Raw genomic sequence first — 22,913 nt, 5'->3', positions numbered from 1 at the left:
GTTAAAAATAACCAAAATAGCAAATCTCTTACTTCAGTGACAGATGTAGCTGAATAAAACCAAGATATGGATTAAAATCAGGCATCACAAATTGTTCATCAGGTCTGATTGGTCCTGTGTTTAGTGACTATCAATAGTGTCTTCAAACTAGGCACAACATTTTATCAGTCTATTGCCAAAAATACTGACCTGGTATTCAATTGACTGGAGTCAGCTCTGTTTATAGCTTTCGCAGTAAGAGTAGTGTGAACCATTTATTTGCTGACATATAAGAAGTCCAGCTTTCTTTTCCTTTTTTTGACCGTTTGAAGCTATTGAAATATTTGCCAAAAACATTGGGTTTGTTCCAGTTAATCACTATCCCTGAAATACTTCATAACATTAATAATTTTGGCTTTAAACGTACACTCTGTAGGGAGAAGATATTTGGTGATGGCTTGTGCTCATTCTTTTCTGCAACAGTGTCTAGGCTGTGATTATAATGGCAGTTGTTATGAGCTGATTCCTTTTTCTGGGGTTACTGGGAGTTTCAGTCCTTGTCTCACTCTTGCCCATTACCATTGCAATATTTTACACCTAAAACAGTTAAGCCTGTGAAATTGATTTGGACAAGGTTTTGCCATGTTGCTCCCTTCCCTTCAAGGATAAGAGCATAAGAGCATCCTACTTTTTAACTGCCTGTACAAAGTGTGATTCAGAGGAGCTGCTACTCCACTCAGCTGATGAAAGTCATGTTACAATGACAGTCACCTCAGCTGCTGATTGGGTTTGTCCATGTGAATGGCATTGCCTATGTTGTGTGCTACACGTTTGTCCTTTGAATTCACTGCAGCAAGCATAGCAACTGGGCTGTTAGGATTTAACACCCCAAGTACTGTTACTTTGAGTTGTTACTGTCAGGTAAGAAATTGGCAATGGCTTGTGTTACAGGTGGTGTTGTCTTCTCTCCTCCCACCTTGCAGGCTGATCTCTGTGTCCCTCGTCTGAACGAAGGGGACCAGGTTGTGCTGATTAATGGCAGGGATATAGCAGAACATACCCATGATCAAGTTGTCATGTTTATTAAAGCTAGCTGTGAGAGACACTCAGGGGAACTTGTGCTCCTAGTTCGACCCAATGGTGAGTGGTTTGTACATGATAATTTTTTACAAAAGTCACACCTTGCTCTCACTTTCTAACCTCCATTTTGTGTCCTGAAATGGAATGCTTAACATTTCCCTCTTCCTGAAAAAGGAATTGTAACAGCACAGTGCATTGTACAAATCTTGATTGATCCCATACTCTAAGGAGCTGTGTATAACCAAGTGTTGAAAATTTGATTTAAAAAGTCAGAGATCAGGTATTTCTAACAGCTAATTTAAACTTTGTTCTCACTCTCCTTGTTAAGCATGTCCAGAAAGCTTATATGGGTATTGAATGTGTTGTGTGAGATTGTTGTTATTCCCTTGACTAAAACAAAAACCAAACACAAACAAACAACCCCTCAGCACATACCCAGTGTTTGGATGACTTTGGAGGTCAATATGGGTAAAATCCTTTCATACATTTTTAAAACAATCCAAACCAGCTGATAACATTTCTACTGGAGGAGGCTCAACAGAAGTGCTAAAATGCAGTTCACATCAAAGGTGGTGCAATATACTCATGAAACACACAGTTGGATCATAGGCACTAGATGGGCCTAGATTAATTTCTACTGCACATCCCAAGTATAATACAGTTGCAGAGGGGAAAAAACCAAAATAATGGTGTATAATTGCAATTACTTTAGCAGACTAACTCAGCCACCTCATAAAATTTTTCCCCTTTATTTATTTTCACTCCCTGCTTACTTGTGCTGTCACTCTGTTCCCTTGCAGCTTTTTGTGCTCACTCCCATTTAGATAAAGTTGTTACCTTTGCAAACTTACTCAAGCAGTTTCCCCTTGTGTGTTTTATATTCTGGATATAATCATGTGAGTTGTGGAAGTGAGGAGTTGCAGTTTTCTCCTTTGTGGTCCTGGGATGTAATTTAAAAACAAGCTTTTGAGCAGAGTATGTCTCTGTTCTGTATAGCAGACAATGCATGTTATTTCTGAGTTTATTTATAGGCAGGGCACACATATAACCCTGATAGCTTTATAATGCCACGTATTAATGCCATTTTCTCAGGTGGTCTGCACATCTAATTACTGAAACCTAAAGTCAGTTCAAAGTCAATTAAAAGTAAAAATGTAAATGCAGCTATAATGACATCAGAGGGATGATGTAAGAATCTGAGATGAGGGGTTATATCAGGCAAGGTAGGGTATAACGTGAGTTTTGATCAAAATTTTATTGCTTTCACTATTAAACAAAAAAAATTATATCATGGATTATAATGATCAGTAAAGGCTACTTGTCCTTGCTGATGGGGACTAAAATCAGTGTGTTAATAAATGTGGGTTTTTCTACAGGAGAAACACGTGAGGGTTTTGCTGTTTTAAATAAATGACTTGGAGTTAACATTACTTGTCAAACAGCATGTTCAGTCAGTGTTTATTCCTTTACTTGTTCTAGCTGTCTATGATGTTGTGGAAGAAAAACTGGAGAGTGAGCCTGACTTCCAGTACATCCCTGAGAAATCTCCACTTGATGGTGTCCATCAAGATGACAATGCTCTGAGGGAATCCATGATTCAGCTAGCAGAGGGGCTTATCACTGGAACTGTTCTGGCTCAGTTTGATGTGAGTACCGTGTCTCCTGGAGCTGTAGGCAAGTTCCAGGTCTGTTGAGATAGTACTAATTTTAGACAGAGTAGATTTCAGTGAAATTTCAGTAGAGTCAGCATCTTTTAGCAAAACAATTGTTTTATACTTTCAAAAGGAAAATAACTGAAGTAAAAATCAGTCCTGTATTTTATGTGCAAACTTATGAATACCTAATACTGGTTGTTAGTGTTGTTATAAATAGCTTTGTCAATTGCTTACATTTTGTGTGGCTATCAGGGACAGGCTAATAAAATACTTTCATAGAGACAAAGGCTGAAAAAAGTCTACCAAAGTATCTGTTCTCTGCTCAGACCTTCATTCCATATCTAAGTTGGTGTAGAAACTGAATGACACCAGAGCTGTGGACATTTTATGGGCATTATCAATGAGAGAATGTAAAATAACCACTGGAAAATAAAACCCTAATCTGAAGGGTTAATGTAATGATGTCCTTTATCAATAGTTGGGTTTTAATGACGTTTCAGAACAGTAGTGCACTCCCTGTAGGGGCCTAAGCTGCTGATAGTCTTTCTTTAGCACTAGCTTGTGCCTTGGTGATAGTCCACCTTTAATGCATCAGATCATTTGGCTCAAAGCAAGAAACAGGAGGTTTGTTAAACACAGCAGTTTGAATTCCTCACCAAATGGAGACCTGGTATTATATGCATGTATTTATATACTATTCTGTAAGAGCCTTGGTAAAATTTGTATATAGAAAGAACAGATTTTTTTTCAAAGTTATTTAAAACTTTCCTGTAATTCATGTTTGAAGCCTTCCTAGTAGGTTTCATGTGTAAAAGGTTTTAAAGTGCTTTTTGTCTAACCTGGATCATTTCACCGATACTGTTTGTAGCACGAGGGCTGTGGCTGAGCATGACTAAGGCATGAGAGGGCAGGGACCCCTCAAAGGAGATTTTGTGCAGCAAAAGCACAAGGTAACCCAGAGTTTGCTCTACAGTTACTGAAATACAGAAGGACATCTGGGGGAAAAAAGCCCCAAACAAACAAGCCAAAAACCCAAGTGAAACGGTTGCAGTGTAGGTAGATGCCTATACACAACTCAGTCTACTTGCTCCAAGTCACCACGTGGAGTGTCATTTTCAGTCAATTCCCTTCCCTGTATACAATATTCATTTTTCTCTGGATGGGTGTTCTTAGGGAAGCTTGAAATTTCATGTTCAGTTGGTCTTTAAACAAATTGTGTCCACATGTCGATCATTTTCAGTGGTTCCACAGCATAACCAAATTTGTGGTCCTTTGTTTTTAAAAGCATTTTCAGGTTTATTGAATCTACTGTTGCTCAGTAGTTTGTGTTCTAAAAAGTACCTCTAGGCAAATAATATAATAATGTGTCTCTTGCATCTACTGACCATCAGTTTTGTCTTTTAGCAATTGTATAGGAAAAAGCCTGGAATGACAATGTCTTGTGCCAGATTACCTCAAAACATTTCCAAAAATAGATACAGAGACATTTCGCCTTGTAAGTATGTGTGTGTGGGTGTGTGTGTTGGTGTCTGTGCTCTGAAAGGATTTTGCTGTGGTTAATAAAGAGGTAACATATTTCTAAAACTTTTTGCAGATGATGCTACACGGGTTATTTTAAAAAGTAATGAAGATTACATCAATGCAAATTATATAAATGTGAGTAGTATTTTTCGAAAGCACTTCTGACATGAAGTAATTTTGCAGTTTTTCAACAAAGTTGGTGTAAAATTTTGGTTTTTCATAAATCTAGTTCAGGCTAGAATGGCTACTAAACCTGTAGTCAGGCAGTTTGAAATTTACTGTAGGTATACTTCCTTCCTAGTGTTTTGTGGCAGGTGTTTTCATAAATGTTTTCATAAATGTGTTTTCAAAAATGCTAAACGCCAGCCCTGCATTTAAATGCAAAAAAACCCCTCTAACCCAAGCTAGCCCTCTCCAGAGCAATTAATTCTTCTTTTCTAATTACTTTTGCGACAGCAAGTATGAAGTTTAATCAGGCAGCACTTTCTTTTGCATCATTTTTTTTCATTGTTAGTAACAAATTACAGCTGCTTACTTTAAAGAAAAAACCCAGGTATTAAATTCTGAGATCGATGTTTTAAAAGCTGCTGTCAAAAACCCACAGAACAAGAAATGTTTACACCTGAGTTATTTGCCACCTGCTCTGTCATTGCTTTTTTCAATCATTAACCTTGATTATGGCGACTACATAACATATGTAAAGTGTTTGCATCTTTGTAGTAATTTTGCACATGAAACACTTGAAGGATTTTTATCTGTGCCAATCCATATTTACTAGCCTTTAAGAAACAGAATTAATGTCATGGATACTTCTTTAATGTATTAAGTTACTAAGCAGTAAATGTATGATGCCTGACTTTGATTTGCTGTAAAATAATGACTTTGTCTTCTCTTAGATGGAAATCCCTTCTTCCACCATAATAAACCAGTACATTGCTTGTCAAGGTCCATTACCGAACACTTGTCCTGATTTTTGGCAGATGACTTGGGAGCAAGGCTCATCTATGGTTGTAATGTTAACGACTCAAGTTGAACGGGGCAGAGTAAGTAAAACATTTCTTTAAATACCACATCATCTTCTAAAAAAATGTTGGTGATTAGCCTTTAAAGATTAGAGGAATATACTACTATGGCTTCTAATGTAATGAAGAAATAAGGGCAAATTGTTTCAAACTAAAAGAACGTGGATTTAGATTAGGTATAAGGAAGAAATTTTTTACAATGAGGGTGGTGAAAAACTGGCCCAAGTTGCCCAGAGAGGTGGTGGATGCCCCATCCCTGGATGCATTCAAGGTTGGATTAGATGGGACACTAAACAACCTGATCCAGGTGAAGATGTCCCTGCTCATTGCATGGGGATTGGACTGGGTGGCCTTTAAAGGTCCCTTCCAACCCAAACTGTTCTATGATTCTGCAACTTGTTTTGATAAGGGCAATACATTCCTAGCACTTCTGCAGTGATGACTTTGAGATTTTAAACCTTCTGATGTTGTTACTGAAGCTAATATTTAGATGTTGTTAAGTTCTGAAATGTGCCAGTCTTCTTATAGTTCTTAAAATATTTTAGGCTGCTTTGTTTGATTCTTTATTGTAAAGTAAAAAAGCAACTAGACTTTACCTTCATAGGATTTTTTTCTCTGAACTTCAAATGAAGAAACTCCAAGTAGTTTCATCAGTTTTTGTAGATTAGTTCTTTGATATGTAGTGAGATAAATTTTTAAGGCAGCCTAACACAGCTTTGTGGGGTTAATTATCCCATGCCTGGATGTCTGTCTTATAAGGATTTCCTTAAACCTTGAAATCTAAAATTTTTCACAAACTGTTACTCGGTGGCTATAAACATTTGTTTAATCATATGAAAGAATTACTCTGCTTTAGTTTCCATATAAAATGTGTAAAAATCGAATGCTAGTAATAACATAATTAGAGTTATAAATTACAAAAAATAATTGTGTATGATGCTGTAAAAGGCCTCAGGTATATTTTGTGGTTTGTTTGGTTTTGGTTTTGTTTTAAGCTACAGTTTCTCCTTAATAGCTTTGGTTTTGATGCAGATTTATCCTTTGGAGACAAGCAAAACAACCAGGTCCGGTCATACATACAGTGTAATTCCAGAGTTACTGGGTCTGTGATCCAGAGCATTCACAGTAGCATTGGCTGGTTAAGTGTGTGGACAGAAAAGACAGTCTGGAATAACAGTGTAGTGGAATTCCTCTGCACACAGAATTTTTTTGAAGATTGATGCGTAGTAGGTTGTGGCTGTTCTAATCACCTCAGACTGTAGTTCAGCTGTCTGTATCTATTCTGACCTTTTAATAACCATGTATTTGCTGGGAGGTCAGGCCTCTAAATATAATTAAAATAATTGGAGGGGAGGTGCAGCATTTTTAAACCATTTTTCAGTGACTCAGTGTTTGCATGATGCTGCCTGCTCCCATATAAACATGATTAGAGGGAATTTCAGTACAAGTGCCCTTTTAATTGGAGTTTTCTTTGCAGATCTGCTAAGAACAGACTGGCAATAGCAGTTCTCTGAGGTTTCCCCACCCCTTCAATAATATTTGTGGAGTTCTTTGGAGAGCTGCTTAATAATGAAATAAAAGGACTTATCTGTCTTATACCCATAGGCAGACTCCCTGCTCTAAAGCTGATCATGAGGCTACTGACATCACTATCCCACTGCATGCCGGGATGTCTCAGTGGAGCAGGAAGTCTGCAAATCTGGCTGCTCTTAAAGAATCGCCAGGTGGGTTGGAAATACAAAAGTACACTTGAGCTGAAATGACCTCTGTCATTAGGCACTTAAGCCATATATCTGAAAATCCAAGTGTTTGAAGTTCTCATTCACGTTTGGTGACTTGCTCCAAGAGTCTTTGAACTCCACGTCTTCATCCCCCTGATTTCTTCATTACTTCAGCAACTTTTTTGTTGCCTATCTACTTTTATTTTTCATTTGTTCTTTTCCCATATAAATGTGTTTTGACAAAGTCAGATTAGGATTTTGGAGGTCAGAAATGTTTATAGAGCAGCATCTTTGTCACTCAAGTGTTAAACTGGAATAGTTATAGACACAGTTCTTAAAATATTGTAAGGCATTTTAAAGGGATCCATCTTCAGTTAAACTACCTGCAAGAGCTGTGCATGTGTCCTTTTGGAAAGAGGACCAGGAAATCTTTGTGATACCTGATTTTTGTAAACAGTCATTAGGCAACACAGTCTTATTTGGTAAGTAAGTTAGTGATTAAAAATGATCAAAATAATCTTTCATGCATAAAGGTATAAAAACTAGAGAGAATGAAAATACTACTCTGAATTTAAACACAGGCATCTTTAAAAATGTGTTGACCTTAGGTTAAATGCCATCAGTACTGGCCAGAGCCATCAGGAAGCTCATCATATGGGAATTTCCAGATTACCTGCCATTCAGAAGAAGGAAATCCTGCTTATGTCTTTCGAGAAATGACACTGACTAATCTGGAGGTAAAATCATGACATATTTGTATGTATTAATCTGTGGGATCCTTACTTAATCAGACTTCAGTTTATGCTTGGTGGGATATCCATAGAAATAGAACTATTTTTTTCTAGGTGCCTTTAGAAAAGTACTTGTATTGTCATGTACTTACCTGGTATAAATTCAGCTCTTAGAATGATAACAAACCATTAGTAAGCAAAAATGTCACACAGATTCATTTTTCATAATCATATTAATTGGTTTTAAGTTATGTAAAGGATATACTGTTTTTCTTAAAAGTCTTTACTGGTGTCTTTCATGTCCTGGCCAATGAAAAAGAGTAATTAAAGAAGCTGAGAAACTTGTTACTCCCTTGATGTTTTCAGCACATGAGGCACTGGAGGTATTTCATTGTTGCAGCTGAAGGTCTGTCTTTGTAGAGGCAATCAGTTCATAATTCCAGCTGAAGAATGTGTGCAAGTAGTTGGAAGATAAATCCTGCTGTAAGAAAGATGAATTGAGATTGGTGACTACATGTAAACAAGGACCTTCTTGAACATGCATTGCATAGTTTTGAGGGCCTCCCTGACCAGCATTTCAATCTCAGAAATGTTTGGAAATGACTATCTGGAATTTAGTGTACATACTCATTTCTCACTGCTTGGGTTGCCAGGTGAGAGGCCAGTTCTATACAGCTGCCTTTAGTCAATTTGCAGTTAAAATTCCTCCTCTGGGTCCTGCTGAGACAATTGCTCATCTGTTATCAGCAGTGGAACCTCTGTAAATGACTCAGTGCTTAAAGGTTATTTGAAGTGCAGCAACTCCTGTTCTTTGCAATGCTGCTCTTACTCCTGTGGTTCAGCCTGTCTCCTCCTCTAACCAGAGGCTGACTGATTGTATTTGTGATGTTAGAGCAGGGGGCAGGAGGGAGTGGAAAGCAAAGGCATCTTACATGTAATATGCTGGATAAAGTTAAGTGGTACAGATAAATCCAAAACAATGCTGCTGTTGGCATGGGGTCTGAAGGAAAACTGTTATGTCTGAGGGTCCTTCCTCTGCCCTCCCTACCCCAGTTCTGTCATTGAATCTAGTCAAATAGCACCTCTTTCTGTTAAATCTGGTCTGCTAAGAATTTATCCACCTTCTTGGACACGTAGTGTTCAGCTAGATTGTTGGTGTCCTTGAACTGCTTTGCTGTTGTTACGTGGTGTATGATTTTTCTCAACCTGTTGAAGATGTAAACGTTTGTGGCTTGCCTATTTTGTTTTTAAACAAGTGGCAGAATAATAAAATCCAATACTACCAATGGTTAGCACTAATAGAGTGCTGCTAGTTGCCTGAGGCCACTTTTATTATGGGTACGAGTTGTGATAATGTTCTATTGATTTTTTTTAATTATTATTTTTGCCTTTTTTTTTTTTCAAATGGGACCTGAATTACCCTTGAACAAACTAACTAGAAAGAGGAGAGCCGCCAGCTAACCCAAATCCAGTATATAGCATGGCCTGATCATGGGGTTCCTGATGATTCCAGTGATTTCCTAGATTTCGTGTGTCTTGTGCGGAAGAAGAGGGCTGGCAGAGAAGAGCCTGTTGTCGTTCACTGCAGGTATCAATTTTTTTCAAACTTTATTCAGTCATCCAACTGAACTCATTTATCATCAACTTTCTGTTCTGTGCTTTACTGTTGAAATAAATATTCAATTGTATCTGCTTTGGGGATGACAGGGAAACTCAACATTGACATTAAACAAATATTTAAGATTGTAATCGTGTGCCAGTAAGAAAAATTTTCAGTATCTACATGCATTGATCAGTGCAGGGATTTTGCTGGGGTTTTTTGTTTTGTTTACAGTTTAAATGCTTGTGCTCACAGTCTAATAATAATTCAGGGAAATGGCAAAAGGTCACCATGAGCAAGAGGTTCCTATTCTGCAAAGCTCCAGCATCACTGTATGAATAATCCATAGTGGAAAACGTGGGTGGTGTATGCAGTGATCAATTAAAAGACATTTTCTCTCAAGTCTGCAGTCTTAGGCTCCATGATATTTTGGTACATACATGAAGATGAGACATTTCGCTCAACAATTTACTTTTGTCATGAATGACAACTGTTACTCAGACCTTTACGTGCATGTGAAATGTGGGGTTTGTTTTTCTCATGCAGTAGTTTTTCATAGCATTCTACATTGCTGTAGTAAATTTCAAAATCTTGATCATTTAAAATACCTAATTAGCAAACTGGGATAATGCATAATGCCAGATGTTTTCGACTGAACATGTGCTATCACAATTCTTGGTGAACAGTTCTGGGAATAAAATTTGACCTCTGAATTCTCAAATATTCCCACACAGTCAGTGTTCATGTGTCAGGTGTGCATTGTTCTGAATTGATACTGTTTCTCAGCTCCCATTAGTGATATACTTTTGGTTAATATTGTTGTGAACAAATAGTGAAAATAGTAGCCAAATACAACTTCTATGATACAAAGTGTGCAAGTGTTCAGAGACACTGGAACAACAACATTGGAGAGTAGGAACAGTTTGATTCATCTCAAGGAGGCACCAACTCAGCTCCACACTGATAATTTGAACTTAGAATTGAAACTTGTATTAAACTGTATGTTTTACAGAAGAAGAGAGATGGAATATCACAGTTCAACTTAATTTACTTAAGTGGCCCAACATGGTAGCCCAATTCCAGCAGGGAGTCAAGTGGAAGGACCCAGGTGTTCCTTCATATGGTGCATGCACACTGTTTCTGACATCTATTCAGTACAATAGGACTATCACACTTTCCATCCTTGTTGCCTTTCTCTGTATCTTCTGAAGTTGTAAAATGAGTCATTAGGTTCTTTGACAGAAACTGTTCCTGTTTGGATTTGATAAAAACTCCTGCTTAAAAATTCTATATGTATAAATTCTAGAAGTATAAAATGCAATTGAATCGTTTTATGTAACCAGCACATTTACATCTTGTCCTAAAATTCTCATGACATCACTGAAATATATAGTAGCTTTAATGCCACCTCCTGGAGAAAGATTTAAATGGCCAGACTTAATTTGAAGTTATCCTTGAAAATCAGAACAACTAATTTTCAGAGTTTGGAATGTTTATATTAACTAATTTAGAAGAAAATACATCGATTTAATGACTGAAATACTAATTGTAAGAGTTGAGATAATGCTGACATTGGAAAATATGTATATGGTCCTATATTCTAATATGGAGAAACATTGGCTTTTATTTCAAAAGTACAACATCAATTTGAAAAATTTGAATTTGAAACTGATTTTCAAGGTCAAGGTTAAATACTCAGTGTTTAAGGGAAAGGTGTATGTATATGTGAAACAATGCAGATAAATCTTTAGATTTATTTTTGAGCTGAATATGATTATAACCTCTCAACAGTGTTACCCTTTAGTGTGTGTTACGGTGCTTCCTGTCTTGAAAGGGATTGCTATTGCATATTAATTTTCAATCTATACAAGTTAGGTCTCTTATGTACTTTGTAATACTAAGAAAATTATCGTTCTTGTCATCCTCCAGAGGTTTCTAGTAATTGTTCTCTTCCTTATTCTGAAATAGGAAGATATGGATCACTTGGAGAACATGAACACGGTTTTATCAAATGAGCCCAACATTCCAGGAATGATCATTTCAGTAACGGTCAAACTGACACAAAGTGCCCAGGGTATGCTGGGCATCTCTGTGTTTTGTTACCCTCTAGATAGTAGTGTGGTTTATAATGTGTTCTAAGCATCTGTTTGTAAACTCTGCTCAAGGGAGTGTCTGGGTTAGACAGGTCCTGTCTGTACAGAACTGGGTTTTGCTCTGTTCGGGCAGGACAGAGACTTCCAGTGACAGACACAATCTGTCCAACCCATGCCCTAACAGGATGGGAATCATAATGATCAATCCCAAGAATCCTTGAGCAGGAGGGTCTGTAAGCCTGAACTATACTCCAGACACTTTGTTGAATTTTGGGTTCTGTTTTGTGGTTTTTTTCAGCGCTGGGATCGGGCGGACAGGGGTTCTGATCACTATGGAGACGGCGATGTGTCTCATCGAGTGCAATCAGCCTGTTTATCCATTAGATATTGTAAGAACCATGAGAGATCAAAGAGCCATGATGATCCAAACACCTGTGAGTATCATCCTTGCTGTTCTGTGTTGCAGAAGAAATAATTTCCTATGATCTAGTCATATCACTAGGTGGACGTTTAATAGACTTGCTGTTGATCATATTGCAAAGCGATCACCTTTACCCAGTGCAGCTGTAGCTTTGGCTCCAGGCAGGAATAAATTGCCAAGTCTATTGGAAAGGAGCAATTCTTTAAATTTCTACAAAGAAAACTTGGGGGAGAAAAAAAACCCCAACAGCTGTTTTCAGGGACACCTGGCAATTAAAGTCAAAAAGGGTCAATTTTCAGCAGTGTTAAAATCACTCAGTAGAGAAAGCAGGAGCCTAATTCCATGAGTTAAGAATGGGAGTGGTATAAAAGGTAAACACAGAAAGATCCAAGACATGCAAGAAAAAAACTTTAGTCATGAAATTCAGTGATATTGTTGCCTTAGTTATAATGGAAGCAAACCTTAACTATGCCTTGTAGTGACTCAAAGGGAAATAGTATTTTTAAAAATCAGTGTAATTAAACCTCATGTAAGATAGATACATCAAAGTAATTCTAAGTACATTTAGTCTCAAAAAAAGTAGGTTTCTTCCAGGAATTCTTCTGGTGCTTTCTTGACATTTGATGTCTCAATAACATACTATATGTTTAAGATACCAGAACTTTTCCTGCATCTATAACATTTGGGTATTCTGACACAATTGTGGTGTTCCTTTAATGTATTATAGTTGAGATTTGTAAAAGTTTTAGAACAGACTCAGAACTTTTTATTTGTATCAGCAAGCTATTGCTTATCTCTGAGAGCAGTTGGTGTTTACATTTTTAGAAAATACCTAAAAAGGGTCAAAAGTTTGAACTGTTTTGTCTTTCAGAAAGGAAAAACAAATGGCTTGGACTCTTGATTGTTCCAAACTTTGCACATTTTTAGGCTTTTCTTTTGTTTTTAATGAGTAATCAGTTGTATAGTTCTACTCATAGTACATAGTGTTTTAAGGGGAAGTGTTCAAAGAGAAAAGGCACTAGATTCAGTATCAAATCACAATTACCTGAAGGTAATACTACTCACTGGAGTGTTTCTCATGTCCCTGCTGCTGTTCCTCTAGTCAAATTTGAATAAACCTTTTGTGTTCTTCACAGAGTATTGAGGTTGACAGAAAGTATATGGGTTTCCATTTCTAGGTCATCTGTTGTTCAGTGCTGCTGAATTCTTGCTCCACTAAAAATTGTATGACTCAGGCAGCACAGGAAGGATGAGGGAGGTGATTATACATGAAAAATAATAAAGGATTGCTCTTGATGTTTGTGATAATTCTACAGCATGAATAGCTTATCTCTCTAGCATACACAGAGAGGAAGAAAGTTATTAGTACAGGTAGGAGGTGCAGTGGTAGGGGAGGTTAACTTTTTTCACAGCATGTGCTACATAATATTCCTTATTATTCTCAGAATAAAAGCAAACTTTTCCAGATTCAGTGAGAAACAGGTGTTGCTGCATCAGAGGGAGCAGGGCCGATAGAAGTCTCGAAGTGGTGTTTTGGAGAGTTGATGCTCGTTAGCTGTTGGATTTGTCCCTCGGCCCGTGCTGGGTTCGTGCCCCGCAGGGTGTCTCTGCGGCCGCGGGGGGGCGCTGCGCTCTGCTGTGGGAAAAACTGACTTTACACAAGTGTCTGTAAATGTAACGACTTAATACGCATGCAGCAGTACTGTAAGGGGTTATTCTAGTCCTACACATCCAAATGTTCCCATTTAAGATCTGCCATCACTGATCACTGCCTGCAGAGAGCTGTTCCACACCACTGCCCAGGCAGCACTGTGTTTCTGACCAGGTTGTGCAGGGTTCAGCATCAGTTGTGGCACTTGGAATTTATTAATTTTATTTTCATTATTTTCTGATTTGATTCCTGTTGGCTTTTTTAGCTATTATTTGTTTAAAACAAAATGTTAGTGGCCTCTATGTATGCAGGTGCTAGACTTGAATGCATTGAAGAGTTAGACACTATATAATGTTAAACAGGAATTCTGGCTTTTTAAAGCATAGAACAGCTTTCTTTTTATCACATTCTGAGAGGGAGGTGCCAATAGCATGCCAGAATTAATGTAAGTATGAAAAAGCACTTTGAAACCATAGCTTCTCAATCCAAGGGTGTGGAAATCTCAGGTCAGTGAAACTTCAGCAATGAAATCAAGAACAGAAAATTACTGAATAGGTGCTGTTGTAATAATAGGTTTTGTGGGTATGACTTCTGGTATGTATTTCAAAGTGCCATTCATCCTATTCTTCTGTTGAAGAACAAAATGCTCTAAAATAAAGTTCTGTAGTATTGTGTTTCCTAATCTAACTTTGAAGCACAGTTTCAGCCTATCAATTGAATGGGATGGGGAAATCTTAGAGGCCTTTTCTGCTTCCAAATGACATTTTTCAATGACATTTCTTTTCAATTTACTGAATCTACTTTCCTTTTCAGAGTCAGTACAGATTTGTATGTGAAGCTATTTTGAAGGTATATGAAGAAGGATTTATTAAACCTTTACAAGCATCACTGCATAAGTAAAGAGCAAAAAAACCTAGGATATCAATTGAGGAATCCTGTCCACTCTAATGAACTGGCAGCATTCTTTGTGCCATAATACTGCTTGCAGGAAATGATAGTGAAGTACAGCAAAGAATTGACAAAGGACTTTGAAAACTTCAGCACTGTTGCACTTTACGTTGAAACAAAATCAGTCTCTGAAACTCTTCTAACCTTCATCTGTTTGAAGACTTTATTTTCATGATTTGCTCCGAACAAACCATAAACCGAAAGAACTAATTGTGTTCAGGGTAATCGAGGATAATCTCTCATTGTAGTGCCATATACTGCGCTTCTGGTTGAATTGCTACAAACAAGGCTTGGAATTACTTCACTCTGTTTTACACCCATGTCTCTTAAAATGAAAAACAAATGAAAAAATACACTAAGCCATGGTCTTTTTCCAGTGCTAGGTTTATTTACTATGTACAGACTCTCACTGTTTTGTTTTTTACAACATTAGCAATATTGCCGATACTAGATAGATACACACTGCCTACTGATGCAGCACACGTTGTCCTACACCCTTCCTAGAGACCAGCTGGTTGTTAGAGGAGAGCTGGCGTCCGTGTTAACCCAGCAGTAGCTGCATAATGCCCACTTACCAGCATCTTGTACAAAATAATAACAGTAACAATAAAAATTTTAAAAAAACAACATATAAATAAACAGCATTTCTTTGACACAGCTTGTGTGTCATACACTGGTGTATTCTGATTCGTGTGACTTAAGAGTACGTGATGGGAACTAGTGCATGCATTCTGTCTTAACCCCTTAAGTGCCTTGAGACTTACAGCCTACATCCAGTGAAAGGCACTCATGATTCCATGGGGGTGGTATTGTCCTGTCATATTTATCTTAATGGGTTCAGATTTTTTAAAACGGCCCTTGGTGCTTGGAATGTGTTACCGCAAGGGGTCATGGAAATACCATTCCCTCTTTCCTCATACAAGTACCTGTGTGCTACTCCCGGTAGCAAAAAGCACCTCTGCCAACTTAATGAATGAGCACTGTATGCTGCTGTGTTGTAATTATGTGGAAAATCTGACACATTCCTTCCAACTAGTAACTTACTGGCATCTTACAATGAAATGCTGGTAGGTCATTAGAAGCTGATAATTTGTTTTATCCTTTTATTGAGAATAGCTGTCTTACTCGATTAGAGATAACTCTTTAATAGCACTGATAATTAAATTGAACTTACAATCAGACGTGATTTAATTCCATTATCTGCTAACTAACTTGTAAAGTCCTCATAGTTGATTTCAAGCCATGTTCGTACAGGTCTGCCTTTGATTTTATTTGTTTTGGGGGGGGAGAAGGGAGGAGAACACTATGAGTTGTCCCAGGACTTTATTTTCATTTCGTAACTACCCCAGTCGCCTTCTGTTATGCTTGTGCAAAATTGTTCCAGTTGGTATGGGTTGCTTCTTATTTAAGTAGGTAGAAGATTTGTAAGAAACGTCTGTCTGATACAGTATCTGAGCTCATCCTAAAGATGCATAAATGTCCCTTTTTTAAAGTATTTTTCCAGTATAGGAGAAACCAAGTCTGAAGCAAAGTATCCAGTGTCATATACTGTAAGGAGAAAATCAGTCACTTCTTTGACTGCCCTGTGACAACATAACTTTGTGCCCTCTATTTAAAAGTTTTAATTTATTGTATTGGTTTCCTGAAAATGTTTATCCAGTAAATTTTGTTGTAAGCTATATAGAGCATAGAATTAAAATGGAAAGTTCTACGCTAAATGATTTTTAACTATTGAAGAATTATATTGTATAATATACTGTGATCTATGGACATTTGAAACAGATCAGCTATGAACTATTAAGTGAAAAGGGATTCAAGCAAAGTGAAATCCTGGCTTAGGACTTAGTGAAGAACATGAACCACAATGCCAAATGGAAGATAGAGTTTTAAATATTTTTAGAAAACAAAATAATACTAGGAGGCCTGTGGCCCTGTTGCTTAGATTTCTAGATTTGATGCGTACATCAATATTATCCCTCAGTGAAAAATGAATTTTACAAGAATCTCTGGATCTGATAAACTGAAAAAGAGAAATATGGTAGCTTTAATCTCGGGTTTATTTTAAGCCATTTGCAACAAGAGAAAGTTCTTTAGAATTCTTCTTTAACTTCCATGGGATGAGGATATTTGCTGACTTGCTGGCCAGTTGGAAGGTTGTGTTAAACTCAGCACTTAGTGTCCAAAAAGTAAAATAATTCATCCATTGTATTTAAAGAAATTTTCTTTGTAGCCAAGTTGTAAACAAATATAGCATTTGCCCTGTTACTCTGAGGGAAATGGGAATGGAGTTCATAGCAACATACAGAATGTTGGTGTGTCCCATATTTGAATATTCTGATGTAAAGTTGCCAAAGCAGTTCCAGTTCGAAAGTCCCATTTATACCACAACTGTGTGTGGGGTATGTATTGGTCATCTGTTGTTACTGTTTTGATTACAAACACAGGGAGGAATAATAGGTCTCTTCAAAATCTTCCTCTGCACTGACTTAAGGGGATTTGACATGTATTAACTAGTGTTGCACTGGGGAAAAAAAATTCAAACGAAGTACCTGTTCTTAGATAATTGGCCATCAGCAACTCAGTGGCTTTTTGGCTTCTCCAAAGCCAGAATAATGGTAACCAAAAACTGATTGGGAAAGAGAATAGCACTGAAGCCTTTCTGCACCATAAATGAGTCATTTAAATGTTTCTACCTGTTGTGGTATAAATGGCCTTTAAAATATTTTTATATGGCCAAAAAAAATGAAGCAAAACTGCTTAATATTTTACTTTGGGTTATGAAGATCTGTATCATCCTCAAGAGATTTTTAAAGAAGTTTTTGTATGTTTCATGCTGTACAAAACATGAATGTATCTTTCAGACATAATGACTTATAGACCTATATGTGATTGGTGTTATGACTGTTGGATTTTATGAATAATTATTTTCATACCATTTGATCAGGAAAAATGTTGGGTGGGTGTGGAAAAAGAGTATGTTTGTAACACTTCCATGATACAAATCCAGTTTAAAGAAAAAAAAAAAAGAAAAAAAGAAGTTTTTGTTGTAAATAAGAGCAATATTACGATGATTTTGTGCCAATGTAAAATGTTAAGACTTTTGTTTTTCCTTTTAGTTTCAGATTGAAAACTACTGCTACCATCTCTTGTTTAAAGTGGATTTGAAGGTTTTTTTGAGTAGAAGGACATGGGGCTCTAGCAGGGGCTTTGAACATTTTGGGGGCATTTTTTGGGTTTGCTAAATATGAAATAAGATGCAGGTATTGTTTAATAAAACACCCACAGGTTGTCAGCCAGTCCACTTGGAGAAATAACTGCTTGACATATCCCAGAGAGTTGAAGAATTCATCCTGAATTTTTTGAAGCATTTGGTGTTTTAAATCACTTGCAAGTCTTAAGCAGTAAAATATAGCTTTTATGCATTTTATTTTTATGTATTCTCTCCCAGTTATGAAAAAGAAAAAGCCTGATTTTTTTTTTTTCTCACTACATTTAATGCTAGCTGACATTTCTTCCATGTTTCTCTGGTAAATCTTGAAAGCTTATATGCCATATAGCTAAAGCAGTAACACTTCTTCTAGAATATCTGATTACAGTCTGGCACACTATCTATTAAAGAAAGGGTGAGAAAGCAGTTGGGAGATTAAGGAACACGAGGAGTTTGTTATGGAACTTGTGTCGCTGGCAACTTTCTGTGGAGACCTTCCAAAAAGCTTCGTGGTACCTCTGGAAAGGCCAAATTGCAGCAGACCTGCAGCAGTTGAGCTGCCAAGGGAGACCGGAAGAAGGAAAGGTCTGACATAGAGATGTTGGAGCTCCAGGTGTGCTGTGGAGCTGAATTATGTGATATTTTTATGCTTCTGCAGTGTGTGTGCAGGTGTGTGGGCGATGTTTGATGGCTCAGGGAATTAGCATGAAAAACTCTACAGATCCACCAATTTCCAAGTGAAATCAGGGTGTCCAATACATAGGCTGTAGACTGGAGAGCCACTGTGCAGGCAAACTTCAAGCCCCTCAGACCTGAGGATAGAGGGAGGGATCTGGTTATAGTCCAAATGAAAATTTTGCATAGTTGGACTTCCCCCAGGTACGGGAATGATGCCCTCCAATGCCAGTTGCAGTCTTCTTGTAGCTCATATCTCAGGTCCTGGTTGGCTGGATTGGGTGTATTTGCCAATTTTAGTACCCATCTTTTGTCTTGAGACTGGAAAAGCTCTTCTCTATTGCTACTTTTAGTGCTAGGATCCAGCATTAAAATCTGGGAAAAGCATATTGATTAGCTGTGGATCTTGCATGATATTGTAGGGATTTATAATCAGTGGTGATTGGGAAGCTGTTTGAAGGCGAAAGTGGTTGGTTCCTTTCAGTGTAACTGTTCTGTCCAGTCTCTCTTATCCCACTGCAGTTAGAAATTTTTACTGACTTGTTTGTTTAGCAGTCTGCAAAGGAGGCCAGTTCCTTATCCCTGGATTTTACTTCTGTGCTTGTTGCTCCCACAAGTGCACATCTATTCAGTTCACAGAGCTTCTCCAGCTACAAGTTTCTGTCTGGTGCATAAGCTCCTGGCCCTGGATTTTGGCTTTGGCATGTTTTGCTCATTGAGTGCTCAATGGTAAAAGGAAGAAATAAATCACTTCTTTAAAGAAAAAGAAACCTGAGATTTTCAATTTAAAAAATTTAGACTCTTTGGTTAGTAGTCTCATTAAAAAGATAAAGCCACTAAAGTGTCTATGGTAGTAGTCTGCTGTATCATGAACTTTGGTTCCAGAGACTGGCTGACAGCTTGTTGGTTGTGGTATTTCCTATTTAGCAAGCTTACACGTTTTAAAGGGTAATTGTTTTCAAAGTGTTTTGATGTTTGAATAGTAGCACTTTATCTCATGCTTACTACTGACTGAACTATTGGACGAAATAAATTGGGTTTGGAGAGAGATGCTCAATGGGTTTGTGTACAGAGATGATTTGGATTACACCCTGGTACGAACGCTTTCTGTTATTCCAACCTTTTCTTGTTTATTGTTCATGTGTTTCTGAGAGACTTTCAGGAGATATTAATAAGATAATTCTATCATCTCAATTTTCCTGTCTTACAAAGAAATGAAGCCTGCACTTGGAAAAAAAAAAGATAAAACAAGGTGCAAATAGAAACTTACAGGGTACTTGTAAATTTCCCTGTGTGATCTCTCTCAGCTAGCTGCAAATTAGCTATGTTTACTGTAAATGTTTCTGCAAAGAGTTATTTTTAACATTAGATCAATTACCTGCAAACCAGTATTTTTTTTCCTTAACTTATTTGAGTTTTGATAACTAAAGATAATGCACAACAAAGTTTAAAGAAGTTGTTGTCACCCTTTTACACCTAGGCCAGGGGCCTGAGACATGGGTGAAAGGGTAAAACAGTTTATGTTAAGCTGTTGTTTTCTTAACTAGAATATATCCACAAAGAGTAGACTATAAAGGAACCAGTGCAATTATCTCGGTACATTGTGGCACCACAGTAACAACCCATAATAGTCCTACAGGAAAATTAAGGTAAGAGAGTGAAGGTTTTATCTTATCCAGTGTATCCGGATTTGTTTTCCATTTGGTTTGCTTCATTTACCAGTGATCCCACTTTAACCAGTCGGTTTGGCAGGGCTGTTTGTGTAAGGTTTGGGGTTCTATTTCTGTAACAGGTGCTATACTATGTGTAAATACAAAGGGAAGAATATTCTTTAGATCATTCTTAACAATCAGATGGTGGCAATATTTTTGCTAGTTCTGGTAATTGATTTGCATTTCCAGCTGTGGCTTTCAGTTGCCAAATTTCATCTCAGTTTTATACTGCTGAATGATGGACTGCAAGTGTGGAGTAAATCATCTCAGAGTTGAATAGCTCTTTTGTTGTTTAGACTAACTCTTGTAATTAATGTTGGGGGGATGCGAAGGTTCTTCCCATAAATAGACTTTTGCCTATAAATTTGTTTAAAAGCACATGAGGGGGAGGAAAAAAAACAAACCAACAATCTAAATGCTGCATCCTGGCTAAGCAGCCAAGGTGTGGTTGATGGAAAATGATGGAAACTTGAAATTGGTCAACACTGGACAATGTGAAAATAAATTCAGCTTTTGTCACTGCAGCTACTGTATGCTTTAAAGGGCCTTATGTATTTGTCCTCATTTTGATAAAATGAAATTTCTTGCCATTAAAATGATACACTAACTTCTACCGAAAACCAGCAGTTCCCAGGATAAATATGCTAATTAACATTTAACAAGTCTTGTTTTAGTCTTAAGTAAAATTTCATTCTATTATGTGAAAAAATGCTGTTATGCATATTTTGTGGATATATTTAATTTCAGTTGACAAATAGTTGTCTAGGTACAGACTTGAAAATATATATATAGTTTACTTGTGGATCTTAATTGTTTAATTGCAAAATAAAGATGTGCTTTAGTAATTTAAAGGGGTTTTTTTGCGATTTTCTTGCTACTGTACACATGGTTTTGCTGTGCTACATTTATACACATCTGATGCCAGATGATGTTTACCTTGTGGGTTACTTCTTGACATTGTATGCCATAAATACATCCCTATGGATTGAGCACTAGAAGAGGATGCTAAATTAGCAGGAATTATGGTGCTTCGATACCGTATCAGCCTGACTGAGATTTTACCTGAAAAATATATACTGCAAGTTTTGCTCGAGCAGAAGAATAACTTTTTATTTATCTTCTATACAGTGAGTGGTTTGGAGCCAGTGTTTAATAGAGATTATAGTCTGATCACAAAACTGAGGGTGTGAGGAATGCTGATGCAAAGAACAAAAATTCCAGGTGGAAGATTGTGATTAAATATTTGCTGCCAAAAAAATGAGGGGATGATCACAGCAAAAGTGCGAAAAGATACTGAAAGGACTTGAGGCAATACAAAAATCTCAGGAGGGATGAGAGTCTAAGAGACCTCTGTATTGTTCTTAATTTCACTGATCAATGTAGGATTTTAAAGTGAGGGCAGGGTGTTTGGAGCTGAAGTACAAAAAGAGAAACTCATGGGAAAGCATTTCAAGGAGAAAAATAAGAATAGGCATTTAGTAAGAGATTTGTTTAAACTGGAATAGGAAGGCTGAATGGAAGAAAAGTCACTGATACCACAGCTACTTGGACTGTATCCGAGTAGCAATAGTGAGGAAGGAGTAGACTAATTGCATGAAGAGCAGAAAGAGGCTGGTGTGAAGTAGGAAGCGCAAAAATGAGCAAAAGCTTCTGTGTCACTGAAACTACAGAAAGGAAATAATGGAGTTCTTGGTGGCAACATGGGAGCTTCTGAGTGACAGAATGGAAAACAGCTCAATTTGAGGAAATAGTTGAAGATGGACAGAAAATTTAAGGGCAACCTCCAAGAATCCATTAATTCTTCAGAATGCTTTCTCTAAGAGGAAAATGTGAATTGGTGTAGACTTAATAGCAAGGAGACTCCCATTTACCCAGCAGATCTCCACTACAAAATGCATCTTTGATATGCAAACGATCAGCTAGTTTATCTGCACTGAGAATTCATCAAGATACCTGAAAAATCCCCATGATTAATTATTTTTTCCATGTTAAATATAGTAAGATTTGGTATGGTTTCTTTGGGAAGTTTATTGCAAGCTCCCACAGGTATTTCATGACAGACTACAGGGAGCAAGCATAGTCCCTGCTCCTCTGATAAAAAGCATGTAAATTGCCCCGTTTTGTGATTTATGATCCCCAATAAATACCCAGGCAAGAACCCGAGTCTCACCTTTCCCCTAAGCTTGACTTGCTCCTGCCACAAGCTCTGTTGGCAACACAGACATTTAACATTAAAATCAGCGCTTGCTGGTTCCTCAGCAAACAGTGGGCAATTACCTGGCAGGTTTGGTTGGTTGGCTTTTTCCCCATTTCAGAAAGATGACACCGACGTAACTCGATGTGCATTCGGGCACTGCAGCTGATTTGGCCATAGCGATGTGCTAATGTGGGTTTTGTTATGCCAATTCCTCTGCGTGGCAGGTGAGCGACTGATGATCTCCGCCCTGGATTCAGAGCTGGGCGTAAAACGCTGTGTTATCTCTGCTCTCCCAGGCTGTGAGGTAGGTGGATTCCCAGTTATCCTGGAGTTTTAAGGGACTCGCGAACTCCTTTACTCAGAGCTCTGGCTCCGTTCGCTGGCGCTACGCAAGCAGAGTCCGTGTTGCCTTTCCTGAGGTTTTCCAGTCGGAGATCTCAAATATTGGCTTGGACACAAATATTTATGTACTAAAAAAAAAAAAGCACAGTGAAGTGTAGCCCTTTGTAATCGCTGCGAGCGAGCAGGGCTGGGGTGACTCGGGAAAGCGATGGAAACGTGGATCACCGGGATAGGTGTTTCTGAAAGACTTTAGAACACAAACTGCGCTGTGCAGTCGCAGCCTCAGTCCCGTGTATATACACTATCAGAGTTCGTTCGTAGACGGCTCTGCTTCACTTAACACGCTGCTCCCGCTGC

The 22,913-nt window shown here is 37.7% G+C and overlaps 1 protein-coding gene across 1 annotated transcript in view; it reads left to right on the top strand.

The window, feature by feature from the left end:
* The window catches only part of PTPN4 (protein tyrosine phosphatase, non-receptor type 4 (megakaryocyte)), a 63,715-nt gene extending 48,668 nt beyond the window's left edge, over positions 1–15,047 (top strand). The window contains exons 18-26 of the mRNA XM_009080417.1: positions 963–1,119; positions 2,539–2,705; positions 4,119–4,209; positions 4,309–4,370; positions 5,132–5,278; positions 7,587–7,715; positions 9,149–9,297; positions 11,701–11,836; positions 14,288–15,047. Of these exons, the coding sequence (XP_009078665.1) occupies positions 963–1,119; positions 2,539–2,705; positions 4,119–4,209; positions 4,309–4,370; positions 5,132–5,278; positions 7,587–7,715; positions 9,149–9,297; positions 11,701–11,836; positions 14,288–14,374 (1,125 nt within the window). The 3' untranslated portion in view covers positions 14,375–15,047. The remainder of the gene's footprint in view (positions 1–962; positions 1,120–2,538; positions 2,706–4,118; positions 4,210–4,308; positions 4,371–5,131; positions 5,279–7,586; positions 7,716–9,148; positions 9,298–11,700; positions 11,837–14,287) is intronic.
* Positions 15,048–22,913: the final 7,866 nt, after the last annotated feature.

This window comes from Acanthisitta chloris, unplaced genomic scaffold (genome assembly GCF_000695815.1).
Source record: "Acanthisitta chloris isolate BGI_N310 unplaced genomic scaffold, ASM69581v1 scaffold31718, whole genome shotgun sequence".
NCBI classification, from domain to species: domain Eukaryota; kingdom Metazoa; phylum Chordata; class Aves; order Passeriformes; family Acanthisittidae; genus Acanthisitta; species Acanthisitta chloris.
Note: the sequence above shows the minus strand (reverse complement) of the source record. Positions and strands in the feature narration are given on the sequence as shown.